This window comes from Macrotis lagotis, chromosome 7 (genome assembly GCF_037893015.1).
Source record: "Macrotis lagotis isolate mMagLag1 chromosome 7, bilby.v1.9.chrom.fasta, whole genome shotgun sequence".
NCBI lineage: Eukaryota > Metazoa > Chordata > Mammalia > Peramelemorphia > Peramelidae > Macrotis > Macrotis lagotis.
This window is the reverse complement of record NC_133664.1, coordinates 64,017,653-64,030,690: the sequence shown is the minus strand read 5'-3', so window position 1 is coordinate 64,030,690 and position 13,038 is coordinate 64,017,653. Positions and strand designations below refer to the sequence as shown.

At 36.1% G+C, this 13,038-nt stretch overlaps 1 protein-coding gene across 9 annotated transcripts in view; it reads left to right on the top strand.

The window, feature by feature from the left end:
• Positions 1 to 13,038, top strand: part of ARHGAP21 (Rho GTPase activating protein 21) — a 153,727-nt gene that overhangs the window by 130,496 nt on the left and 10,193 nt on the right. For all 9 annotated transcript variants that reach the window (XM_074193012.1, XM_074193016.1, XM_074193013.1 and 6 more), the window contains 10 exons: positions 4,534 to 4,692; positions 4,832 to 4,931; positions 5,628 to 5,664; positions 6,403 to 6,528; positions 7,735 to 8,019; positions 9,324 to 9,388; positions 9,485 to 9,621; positions 11,035 to 11,177; positions 12,588 to 12,743; positions 12,831 to 12,909. In XM_074193012.1, the coding sequence (XP_074049113.1) occupies positions 4,534 to 4,692; positions 4,832 to 4,931; positions 5,628 to 5,664; positions 6,403 to 6,528; positions 7,735 to 8,019; positions 9,324 to 9,388; positions 9,485 to 9,621; positions 11,035 to 11,177; positions 12,588 to 12,743; positions 12,831 to 12,909 (1,287 nt within the window). The remainder of the gene's footprint in view (positions 1 to 4,533; positions 4,693 to 4,831; positions 4,932 to 5,627; positions 5,665 to 6,402; positions 6,529 to 7,734; positions 8,020 to 9,323; positions 9,389 to 9,484; positions 9,622 to 11,034; positions 11,178 to 12,587; positions 12,744 to 12,830; positions 12,910 to 13,038) is intronic.

Below are 13,038 nucleotides of genomic sequence, written 5' to 3'. Positions count from 1 at the left end.
AACTTGGTGATTATTTTGCTTTTGTTCTCTAATTAGGTCAGCAATTTATCACTTCATTTCTTTTACCAGCTGTTTTAACATTGTTACCCTTCTTTTCATTCCTAATCTAAGCTTATAATTAAAAATAAATTTTATTTGTTGTAGATGTAATATTAAATCCTGCCTCATTAGAAAAAAAACACTGCCACTAACTAGAACTTGATCTTAATAAATTTTTTTTAGGCCTTGTGAATCTCACCTACTAATGTCCTCCTTTAGTTTTGGAAAAGAGAATATTACATTCCCACTGGCAAGGCTTTATATATTTTGAATTGCTAACTCAAAAATATTTTCTCTCATTTCTATAACTAACATAACTGTAATAAAGAAAATAACCTTGTATGAAATAACAACTCATCACTGAAAAATGTGGGTCATAAAATATTAAAGAAAAAAGAATTTTAAAAAATTAATATATTATGCAATTTATCAAGCTTCACTGATTGTCTACTATGTTTTTAAAGGTAGTGAATATACGGTCACATCTTCATTTGAATCTTTACCTATTTAAAAATATAGTTATTGGTTTGGATTCGGGGGGGGGTGGAGCCAAGATGGCAGCAGAAGTGCCTCTCCTAGGTGCTCTCTCCAAAATAGTTCAAAAATCTTAAAATTATGACTCTTAACTAAATTTTTGAGAGACAGAACGCACAGAAAGATCCAGTGAGGCAATTCTCCAGCCCAACCTGGAAAAAGTGGAAAAACTGCATTGCACAGTGTTAGAAGGGCAGCCCATCAGAGTGCAGAAACTTCAGCCTCCTGGGAACAGCCCCAGAGTGCTTGGGAGCCACGGCTCTCACCAGCAGAAGCAGTTTCCCGACCTGCACCCTGGGGAGTACCGGGCACAACTTGGAGGATCAATAGAGAGACCTCTGCCAGAGCGAGCCCGAAGCCCAGGCCCTCAGGGTGGTTGCAGCAGTCAGTACCCAAATGGAAGCAGGAGTCAGCAAGCAAGAGCCTTTAGGCAACTACAGCCTGAGTACTCAGCCCACCAAAGGTAAGAGAGTAGAGAGAGAGAAATTTCCAAGGTCTGTCCTCTGTCCCTGGATCAGGACTCTGATCACATCCCGATCCTGGTCGGAGTCTGGGTCACCCATAGAACATTGGGACCCCCACAGCCCCATGGCAGAGGGGTGCACTTGTGGATATTCACAGACCAGGAGAACAGTCAAAACCTCACACATTGTGGGCCTTGTGGGGTTGGGGGTGGGTCCTAATAATACTCAAAAGCTCAGGAAGCACCTCAAAACTAGGCACAAGCTGGGGAAATGAGTAAACAGAGAAAAAAAGAGGACCAGACCATTGACAAATACTTTGTCTAGGATCCCAAGGAGGATCAAAATACTAAATCTGAAGATGAAGAAGTACAAGCTTCATGAAAAGTGGAAGTTGGGCTCAGGTTATGACAGAGCTTAAAAAAGATTTTGAAAATCAGGTAAGGAAGATAGAAGAAAAATTGAGAAAAGCAATGGGATGCAGGAAAAACATGAAAACGAAGTCAGCAGCTTAGTCAAGGAGATCCAAAAACATGTTGAAGAAAATAACGTTAAAAACCAGCTTAGGTCAAATGGATAAAACAGTTCAAAAAGTTATTGAGGAGAAGAATGCTTTAAAAAGCAGAATTGGCCACATGGAAAAGAAGATAAGAAAGCTCTATGAGGAAAACAAATCCTTCAGATAATAGAATGGAGCTAAAGAAAGCTGATGACTGTGAGAAATCGAGACTTAATACTTCAACACCAAAAGAATTGGAAATTAGAAGAAAATGTAAAACATCTCATTGAAAAAACAACTAATCTGGAAAACATTCAGGAAAGATAATTTAAAAATTATTGGGATACATGAAAGTTATGATCAAGAAAAGAGCCTTGACCTCATTTTTAAAGAATTTCTACAGGAAAATTGCCCAGATATCCTAGAAGCAAAGGGCAAAATAGAAATTGAGGGAATCCACCAATCTCCCCAGAAAGAGATCTAAACACCCCCCCCAGAAATATTATAGCCAAGTTCCAGAACTCCCAAGTCAAAGAGAAAATATTACAAGCAATGAAAAGGACACAATTCAAATATTGTGAAGCTGCAGTCAGGATCACAGGACTTAGCAGCAACTAAATCAAGGGCTCATAGGGTTTGGAATATAATATTCCAGAAGGCAAAAGAGCTTGGAATGTAGCTGAGAATCAACTTCCTGGCAAAACTGAACATCCTCTTCCCCAAAAATGGACTTTCAATGAACCAGGGGAATTTCAGATGTTCCTGTTGAAACAACCAGAGCTGAACAGAAAATTTGACCTTCAAGTACAGGACTCCGGTGGAGCATAGAGAGGGTGGATGAGAAGGGTAAATTAGGAGGGACTTAATGATGATGAACTATATGTGTTCTTGCATAGAAAAATGATACTGATAATACTCATATGAACCTTTCCATTAATAGAGCAGGTAGAAGGAGGATGAAGCACAGGAGAGAGCTGAATTTGAAGATAGAGTATATTGTAAAAATGGAGTCAATGGCTAAAAGGGAAATGTACTGGGAGTAAGAGAGGAAAGGTGGAATAGGCTAAGATATTTTATATAAAAGACTTTTGCAATGATATGGAAGGGGGGAAGGCGAGAGGGAATGAGGGAACCTTCATTCTTATCAAAAATGGCTCGGAGAGGAAACAGCATACACACTCATTACGGTATAGACATCTGGAGTAAGGAGGAGAGAAGGGGGAAGGGGGGGATGTGGGTGATGGAGGAGAGGTCAGATCATGGAAGAGAATAGTCAGATATAACACACTTTTTTACTTTTTGCAAGGTGCTGGGATTGGGTGGCCTGTCCGGACCATAGGCCAGGTGCTTGCTGGGTCTCTGGGGTGGTATGTGGGCTTGGGGGCCTCTTGGTCTCAGGGCCAGTGCTTTGTCCACTGCACCACTCAACTGTCCTACAACACATTTTGGAAGAGGGACGGGGTGAAAGGAGAGAGAAAATATACTATATGGTAGTGGGGAGGAATGGATGGAAGGAGTTAGTTAGTGGCGGCAACCATGGAAAAGTATGGAGGTGGCTTCTGTGATGGACTTATGGTGAAGAATGCGATCTACCAGAGACAGCTGATGGTATCAGAACATAGACTGAACACATTTTTTTCTCTTTTACTTTATTTCTCATGAGGTTCTATATTTTTGTGGGGGAGGGGTATTATGTTTGTTTTTAAACAAGAATATTTTAGCAATGTATAAAAAAAATATGGTTTGAACAGAGACCATAGACTATTACCTTTAATTTTAAAAAACCAATATCTTATTATATAATTTTGCTGTCTCTTATACTTTTGTTTTTTTCCTTAAGGATATGATTTCTCTCTCTCATCACATTCAACTTGGATCAATGTATTCCATGGAAACAATGTAAAGACTAGGACTGCCTTCTGTGGGGTGTGGGGCAAGATTGGGGGAAAGATTGTTGAATTCTAAATAAATAAGTTGCCTCTAAATTAAAAAAAAAGATAGTTATCATTGTCTTTTAAAATGATTAATAGGTTTTTGTAATCTCTTTTGAATCAAAGCATTACCAGTGTGTTCAGTATAGTAACATATAAGTATTTCTCCAAACTGGACACTCTAATATTTGAATTTTCATTTTTTCATTGAGGAAAAGTATTTTTCCATTTGTGTATAATCATACATACAGATATGTTTCATATATGTGTGTGTGTTTGCAAAAACATTCATAAACATATACTTATGTATCTTCAGTCTCTAAAAACGAATGTCAGGATATTAGAATATAAAAAGACACTCAGTGAGACTTGACAAGTTAAATTTTATGTTTTGGTACTTTTTCAAAAGAGAATTCAATTTTAATCATGTTTTTCATTCTTGGCCTCTTTGAATAAGGTAAAACATGTTTACAATATCTCTGAGATTTTGTATCTATGGAGGAGTATTTTTCTGGATTTAACCCTTCAGATTTTGTAAAGTTTGGGAAGCTATACTTCAATACCATGAATGATCAGTTAATTAAAGAAGTAATTTAGAATATGAAAATACTAATTGCACAATAATTTTATTAGTTTTTCTGTTATAATTCTCAAATAATGCCACTTATTTTTTAATTTCATTTGTTAATTGAATTGCTGATTTCTTTTTTTTAAAGTAAAAAATGACTTTACATATATGTTGGACTTCAGAATAAACTATAAAAGAGGAGATTCTAATTATTTTGAATATGTATTTGCTTTTTGTGCAGAGACGTTTTCTTGAATCAGTTTTGTGTTTTGAATTGTGGTATTTTTACAATGGTGATAAAGAGTTTTTAAATTTCATTGTTTTTTTTTTTCACTAAAATATTACTGGGGAAATAAAATCCAGGCTGCCTCATTCCCAGGTTGATTTATGATTGACTAATCTAGGTTTAAAATTCATTTCCAGAAACTCTACCAAATTATTCCTGATTTCTGATATGGTAGTGACACCACTTACATGGTAATATTTTGTATTGCTTTATAGATGAACCAACCAGTCCAAGCATCGATCATGATATTGCACATATTCCTGCTTCTGCTGTCATTTCGGCCTCCACCTCTCACGTAGCCACTATAGCAACAATTCCTTCCAGCCTTAAAATTTCAGCCCCTTTAATTCGACGTCAGCTATCACATGACCATGGTAAGTATAAATTAATGAATGCCTATATCCAATTCTAGTCTTAATTTTTTTTATGTAGGAGGTCATGATAATTTATGATTTGTATGTTTGTCATTACAACAACTCAGAACTCCAACAAAGTGTTCAATTTTATGTGTAGGATCAGTTGGACCCATCCTGGATAACCAACGCAACTCAAAAACTGAGAGATCAAAATCTTATGACGAAGGCCTGGATGATTACAGAGAAGAGGCCAAAGGGTGAGTCCTGGCCATGTTTGTGAGACATTCTCTGGGTCTGAGAGATTGAGTTGTGTCATGTTAGATTTTCTCACCTATGACTTTTAGAAATCTTAAAAAAAATGAAATCACCCATAATAAACAGAAACATAACTTTTATCAGATGATATGCAGAAAATAAACTTTTAATGTGGTCCCTTAAGTTTTCTTTTGGGATTGTCAAGGGGGATGAGGTAACATTTAAAGTGATAGGAAAATGTCATGCCATTCATTTCCATTCTTCCTAGAACATAATGACAAGCACATAGAATTCTTTTTTTTTGGCAAGGCAATGGGCTTAAGTGACTTGTTCAAGGTCCACAGCTAGGAAATTAATATGTATCTGAGACCAGATTTGAATTCAGGTCCTCCTGACTCCAGGAGCAAGTGCTCTCTCCACTGCATCACAGAGCACATTTGAATTCTGGTGTCCATAACCAGATAAGGCTCTTTAGGGAGCCTTAATATTCCACTTCATTTAGGAAAGGTAAGTTCATAAAATTGAAAGTTTACCTTAATTATATTTTTTCTTACCCTTAAAAATCCTTTGGAATAATATTGAATCAACTTTTTATCGAACACTAACTCTCCTATATGACACTTTGAAATAGCCTTTTGTTGTATTTGAACCACTTTTTTATAAGTGTTCTAATCAGATACCCCTTATTTCCACTACAGGTCTTTTAAACAGGTATCTCTCTTGAAGGGAATCAAGGTAAGTGTTTATTTTATTATTCAAGCACATTATAAATGATTCTGGCTTTTATTACTGTAACTCTCATGGACTTGACTGCAAGAAATATATATTAATATTTACATATTTGAGTTTCTTCAGTAAATTCTCAAACTTGCAAACTAGTAAATAAAATTTCAATTCTTTGTCCAATTTTTTATAAAAAGACATAAGTATGCTATCTCATACTTTCAGATATTCGTAAATTATGTAAGCTAAATTTGGAAAAAACTCAACTATAAAATATTAATGGTAGTGAATCAACATTTTGGCAGCCTTTCTGTTCTCTTAAAAGTCTTACTAATTAAACATATTTGCTTTCATTAAGATATTTTCTGAGGGCTTTTGTACAAAAAAAAAATCTGTTTTCACTCTCAGTCATCTAGGCAACCATCTAAGACTATAAATTGCAAAGAATATACTGACCTACTTAGGTAGAGGGAGTTTTCTCACATGGGTGATCCCTATACCAGTGAAATCAAGAATTAATGAGATTTGGTGAAGGAAGGTAGGCATAGCTGCCAAATGGTCAGGAGTTGCTAAAAAAAAATGCAAAGACGACATTCATTAGGTTCTAACCAAGTGAGATGAAATCACAAGGAATTTGAAAGTTGAATACTGAAGATCTCCAGGCCTAGTCCATTTTTTAGATTCCTTCTTGATATCATTATTTTTAAGGGTAAAATAGAAGACATTTTATGTTTTTGTACTTTTCTGTAGGTCTTAGCCAGCCCCAAATCTTCAGAACATTCTGGGTCCAGAAAAGATTCCTCTTCAGAGGTATTTAGTGATGCTGTCAAGGAAGGATGGCTCCATTGTCGACCACTTGTCACTGAAAAGGGGAAGGTATATTTTAAAGCTATTCTTTTTTTGAACCTTTTCTAAATTTATTTTTATCCATATGCACATATTTCTAAATTACAAAATTTCCTTCACCCTCCCTTCCCACCCCCCTCCTCCTCTCAGCTGTGAACAGTCAAGTTAGCATTGTCTTCAGATATTTTTGATAGATGTATTTACAGTTTAGTTATTTTCGGTATGAATTAAGATTAAGGGAAAGAGATACATAAGAGAATTTTTATAAAGCTATTCTTAAATGTCAAAACTAATTAAACCCCTGGAAGATTAATCATTAAGTAAAGTCTGTAACTAGCCCAGGTGAAAACACCCCTCAGATAGTCAATCATTCTATTGCCTACTATTCCAAATTCAAACATTAGGCTATTTTTGAAACATTCTAACAGGTTTTAGGTTTTGTTATTTTGTCCAGATATTAGAGCAATATAGCTGCAGAGTTCCTGGAAAGGAAGGAATGTTCTTTGCTCTGATCACTATATATTAATCCACATAGTAGTTATTGTAAAAATATCCACTTTTTATTTATATGCATTACAGTATCTTAATGAAATCCTTTTTCCAGTTTAAATCTCTTGTAATTTTACTTCTTTATAAATTTTAAAAATTCATAAGTCATAAAATTCAAATATAATAGGTATCATAACCTTCCAGGGAAAACTCACTGAAAATAAAAAAGGTCCAGGTATCCACTGACCAGCCAACTAAATAATGAATAAAGTTCCATTCAGTGATAAAGATCTTTTATTGGTCATCATATTACATTTGTCTGTTTGGATATTATCATTTGTTAGAAAATTGTTGAATTCTCTCTTGAATTATATTCATTTTGTGTTCATAATTTATTTTGGAGCCTCTTGGCCAAAATCAAGCTAATTCTGTTTTAATACTTAAAGGTTTCTCAATCTTTACTTCCTCAGAAAAAAAAAAACCCCTCTTCTGACCTAACTCATTCTGAATGCCTCCTTGTTTTCTCCACAATTTATGTATAGTTTGCAGTATACTTATATTGTGTAGTTTCTCATTTATACTCCCCTATTTCAGTTATTAAATTGTTCAATATTTCATGTTTATAGGGATGTGTCCTCATCTTAACTTATCAGACTATATAAAAGTGAGGTCATTTCTCTAACTTGTTCTGAGAAGCTTTGCTGAGACACTCAAATCCGTGTCCTCTGCTCTGGTTTTGTTTTTCAGCGAGTTGGGGGTAGCATTCGGCCATGGAAACAGACTTATGTCATCCTTCGGGGCCACTCGCTTTACTTACACAAGGATAAAAGAGAACAAACAACACCATCCGAGGAAGAACAAGCAATTAATGTAAATGGTTGCTTGATAGATATTTCTTATTGTGAAACGAAGAGGAAAAATGTATTCAGGCTTACCACCTCAGATTGTGAATACTTATTTCAAGCTGAAAACAGAGATAACATGTTGGCCTGGATCAAGACCATCCAGGAAAGCAGCAACCTCAATGAAGAGGTAGGATTTTCTGAGGAGTCACAAGATTTCAATCTTTCATGGATGGTGAGGAGAGAGCAATTTGTCTCCTTGTTGTAATTTTACTTACTAGAAATACATTTTGGAACAAGGAAAGTAGGGATGGACTTGCTGTGCTCTCCTGGACAGCCCATCAGAGTCTTCACCCTGAGGCTGGCTTTGTCACAATATCTTAACCTCTCGAGTCTTGTTTTTCCCACTAATGGGAAGATTCTTACTTCATTGGAATTTAGTGAGGAAACAAGGGAGTTTTTAAATTGTCAGAGTTGAGAATGACCTTGAAGATATTCTCAGTTAGGTCATATCTGAAGGTAATAATTCCCACCATGACCTCCCTGAAAACATTTCCAATGAAAGGGAATCCACTTTTTTCCCAGATAGCACATTTCAGTTTTGCATTTTGTCAAAAGCTTTTTGTTTATGCATTGAGATAATTGAATCATTTTGTTGTTTTTGTTATTGATTCAGTTATGCTGATAATTTCCCTCATATTGAACGAGTTCTAAAATTCAGGTATAAATCCCAGCTGATCACAGAGTATGATCTTTATGATATATTGCCGTATAATAGTTTAAGACACAGATTCAAGATATAATGTTCAGAACGCACTGTGAAATTGCCCAGTTATGTTATGACCATTAGTAGAATTCTGCCAGCAAACTGGGGCTCCTCAGAAACTTCACACCAAGCCAGTTCTTCTACATTTTTATCTGACTGGTGTAAAATGTTCACAACTGATGTTTAAAGACCACCAAGGAGAGAAACTTGCTGCTTGAGGCCAGTATGTCTGATACCTGGGGAGGTGCCAGCTCCACTTTGATGACTGTCCCAGGATACGGGCGGGAAGGCTCAGAACTTGTCAGAAAGGCTCCTGGAGGGAATAAGCCCCAGATTCTGAGTCATCCAAATCTTCCTATGCTTCTTTCCTCTCTCTATTAGGTTTTTCAAAACCATGCTATTTAGCAAGATATGAATTCTTGTGATTCTATGATCATGTCTCTACTAGAGATACTTAAGTGGCAAATTCTCCATATGACAATAAGTAGGTTTTATTTTTTTTCCATTTTCAGCCAAAAATTCCCCAACTTCCTTTTATTTCTAAGTTTTTTTATACTATAGCTTCAGGCCTCTCTGAACAGTTGCATTTTGTTGGTTCTACCCATTTATTTCAAGTTTAAAAGTATTCCAGAGAGAAAGTGTAAAGCCTCACTTATTATGTTTTTAAAATTGGGAACTTTTAAAAGTTGATTTTTTTTTTTTAGTCCTGGCCTCCATTTGTTTTATAGGACACTGAAGTCACTAGCAGAGACCTCATTAGCCGGAGGATCAAGGAGTACAATAGTCTGATGAGGTGAGGTACCCACCCTCTGTTGGGGACTTTGGGTTTCTGGTTGATTTGGAGTGGGGAGAAAGTCAGTGAATTTAACTGTTGATTTTCTTCCTTTAGCAAAGCAGAGCAGCTGCCAAAAACACATCGTCAGAGTCTCAGTATCAGGCACACTTTTCTTGGGACGAAATCAGAACCAAAATTTCAGAGTCCATACTCTACCAAAGAAGAGTCAGAAAGAAAACACCTCAGTAAAGGTAGATATTGTATTGGGTAGATTTAACACATTTAGTGATTAAGACTACTTAGAATATTAAGTTCTAAAAGTGTTCTAACTTTATAATTTTGTTCCTCGGTATTACTTCTACTAACCTTTAGCAGTTAGATTTCCCTGGCTTCTAAGGGCCATAAAGCCTAGCTTAGGTCCAAAAGATGTAGCTAGTTTTATGATGTGTGTGTGTGTTTATGTATTACAAAAATAAAAAAGCAAGCAAAATGTATTCCTTTAAAATGCAAGTACAAAATTCATTTCTAGTACTTAGTATTTTATGGAGAAATTAAACCTGGCCAATAAGAAACCATCCTGTCACCCACTTTCTCCTAAATTAGATGAACCATCCTAGAATGGCATCTTTTTTTTTTAACAAGACTCACTACTACCAGCAATAAAAATATAAATATCTCTTTAAACTCTCACTAATTCCAGTTCATCAGGAAAACACCATGATCATATAATCTGAAACAGAAATCTGAAAGCCCCCAGGCATATTATCTAGCCCTTTATTTTTCTGTTTAGACATAAAGAATGGGGGTGGCTAGGTGGCACAGTGGATAGAGCACTGGCCCTGAAGTCAGGAGTACCTGAGTTCAAATCCGGCCTCCGACACTTAATATTTACCTAGCTGTGTAACCTTGGGCAAGCCACTTAACCCCACTGCCTTGCAAAAACCAAAAAAAAAAAAAAAAAATGGACAAGTAGACATAAAGAATGAGAGGCAGTGGGGACAGCAAATACATAGCTGTCCTCAGAATCAGGAAAAAAGGGGTGTATGTCAAGTGTCTCTGGCACCTGGGTAAGGCTCTTCAATCTCTGAGTGTGACAGGTTACTCTCAGAGCACTTGCAGATGCAAAGAAGGAATCTGGCGTATGTAGAAGGAGCTCCATGCACTGGTAGTATCACACATCTGGTCAAAAGAAAAGATCAGATTTGTCAACACAAGTGTGTGTGTATAGAGGTATTAGTAAAATGAAGGAGCTTTTGAAGATTACAATAGATACATTGAAGTCGAAGATGCTAGATCTACAAGCATATTTAAAGAATCCTCCTCTGTAGCTCTAGCACAATTAACTCAGTTACGATAAGGTTCTACATGAATATTTAGATGATTTTTTTAATTGAAAAATTCAGTACAATGTACATTGTAAAGAGATGGAAAAAGTTATCAGTATACTTAAAGTAGAAGGTAATTTTCATTTGGAAATGAAAGACTAGAGGAGAATGAATCAGGATTACTTGTAACATTGTTAATTGGTACATTTAAAAAAATATATTAAAGGATCTCACTTAAACCAATATCGACCATGAATTTGAATGATAATTCAAACATCTTTTTTCTTTACCTTTATTTTCCTCAATCTATCACCACCTTCTTTTCAACTATTACCAAAGATGACATCAGTCCTTCGAAAGACAAAGGCACCTGGAGAAAAGGCATACCAAACATTATGAGAAAAACCTTTGAGAAAAAGACAACTGCTATAGGTACCTTTGAAGTCAGACTGGAGGACTGCCCCCCGGCTCATTCCAATCGGGTAGGAGACAGCAGCTCTGCTTGTACCCTCCTGTTTCATGAGGGTGGGGGCTCTCCCCAGAACAAGAGAACAATTTGTGACAATTTTCCCATGTCTTTCCATAAATTTGCCCCGGAGAAGGGGTGTTCACCTGCCAGGACCCTTCATTATATGTTTAACTTGGGCACAGTGTCTTCTTTGTAATGTTATAACCTCTTCCTGCCAAGCACACACTTCTTTAGTGACCATTGGGTGTTCTGCCAAGATGTGTTGTGATTTTTGTACTAAAGTCCTGTGTTGCCCATCATTCTGGCTGCTCTGAGTCAGGGTCTCTGCCTCCTCTGTGTGGGAAGGCAAAAGAGCTGGCTGGCATCATAGTGGGGAGAAGTATCTCCTCCTGCAGAAGATGGGGGTACCCTCCAAGATGCATTTTGCCCAAAGTTCTGACTTTCTCCCAGTGACACAAGGGCACTAAGATACTCCTGGGTCTTCCTACAATCCTCAAACCCTCCTGGTGCTCCCTTTCCCCCTTTAGTTCACTGTTTCTTCTCTGTTTAATTTGCATTTATGTATTTGTTCAACTGGATCCCTGTCAGAGTGTAAATGGTAGCATAAGGTGTTCTTGTTTTGTCTGTGTGTCCCCAGTATAATCCTGTACCTTGCATATAAAATAGGTAATTAATAATCAATTATTGATTTGAATTTAATACACCCTCAAACCCTGCTCTCCACCTAAGAGAGAAGTTTAGAAAGCAGCTGGCAGGCCAGTATATTTTTTGAGACTAAATGACTATAAATCTTTTAAAACAAAAATCTAATAAAGTGGGGATTGATTTGCTTGTTTGAAATATATTTTTGAGAGCTAGATTGAAAGCGTTGCCTTTCTTTAAGCACAACTTGCATTCCTTATTCTCTCTCTGTTCATGAACTAATTTCCCAACTGTTCTTTGTTCAGCTAGAGCTCACATAACCATTTGATGATAATAATAATAATGATGATGATGATAATAATAATAACAAGCATATATTTGATATTTTAAGACATACCATTTAAACTTCACAATAAAATTGTAAAAAAAGATGCTATTTTATGGAAACTGGGTTTCAAGAAAGTTATATGACTTGTCCACATTACTCACAGCTACTAAGTATTGAAGGCAAAATTCCTGAACCTTTTTTCTTCCAGGCTCCCACCTCTCATCATAGTAGTAGTTTTTTCCCCATTAGATCCTCATTCAGTTTGGATTGTTTCCCTCATATTCATTTCTATCCCAGAATTCCAAACTGATCTCACTATTCTCGTTTGTCCACATGACCTAAGTAGTAAATCTTTTTTTTTTTTAGAAATATCTTGTATATAGAGACAAATAATATCTCAATACGACCATTTGAGGCCTGTAAAAATTAGAATTGTGTCTCTTTATTTTGTAGTATATTCCACTAATAGTTGAAATTTGCTGCAAATTAGTTGAAGAACGAGGACTTGATTATACCGGTATTTACAGAATTCCTGGAAATAATGCTGCTGTCTTAAATTTGCAAGAAGAACTCAACAAGGGAGTGGCTGATATTGATATACAGGATGATGTGAGTTAATGCCTTTTCATTTATCTGAATGTTCCAGAATGTTGTGGCGACTTTAAAATATTACATATTTCCATTTTGAATACCCAGAAATGGCGAGACGTGAATGTGATAAGCAGTTTACTGAAATCATTCTTCAGAAAACTTCCTGAGCCTCTCTTCACAAATGGTAAGTTACTGTCTGTAAAACCAGTTCAACCTTCCTACTCCTAAAATTTTAATTGTGAAGAGAAATAAGTCTTGGTAAAGGAAAAAGAAGACTTTGTTATTGTGTTCAAAGAACAGTGAACATGGTTCT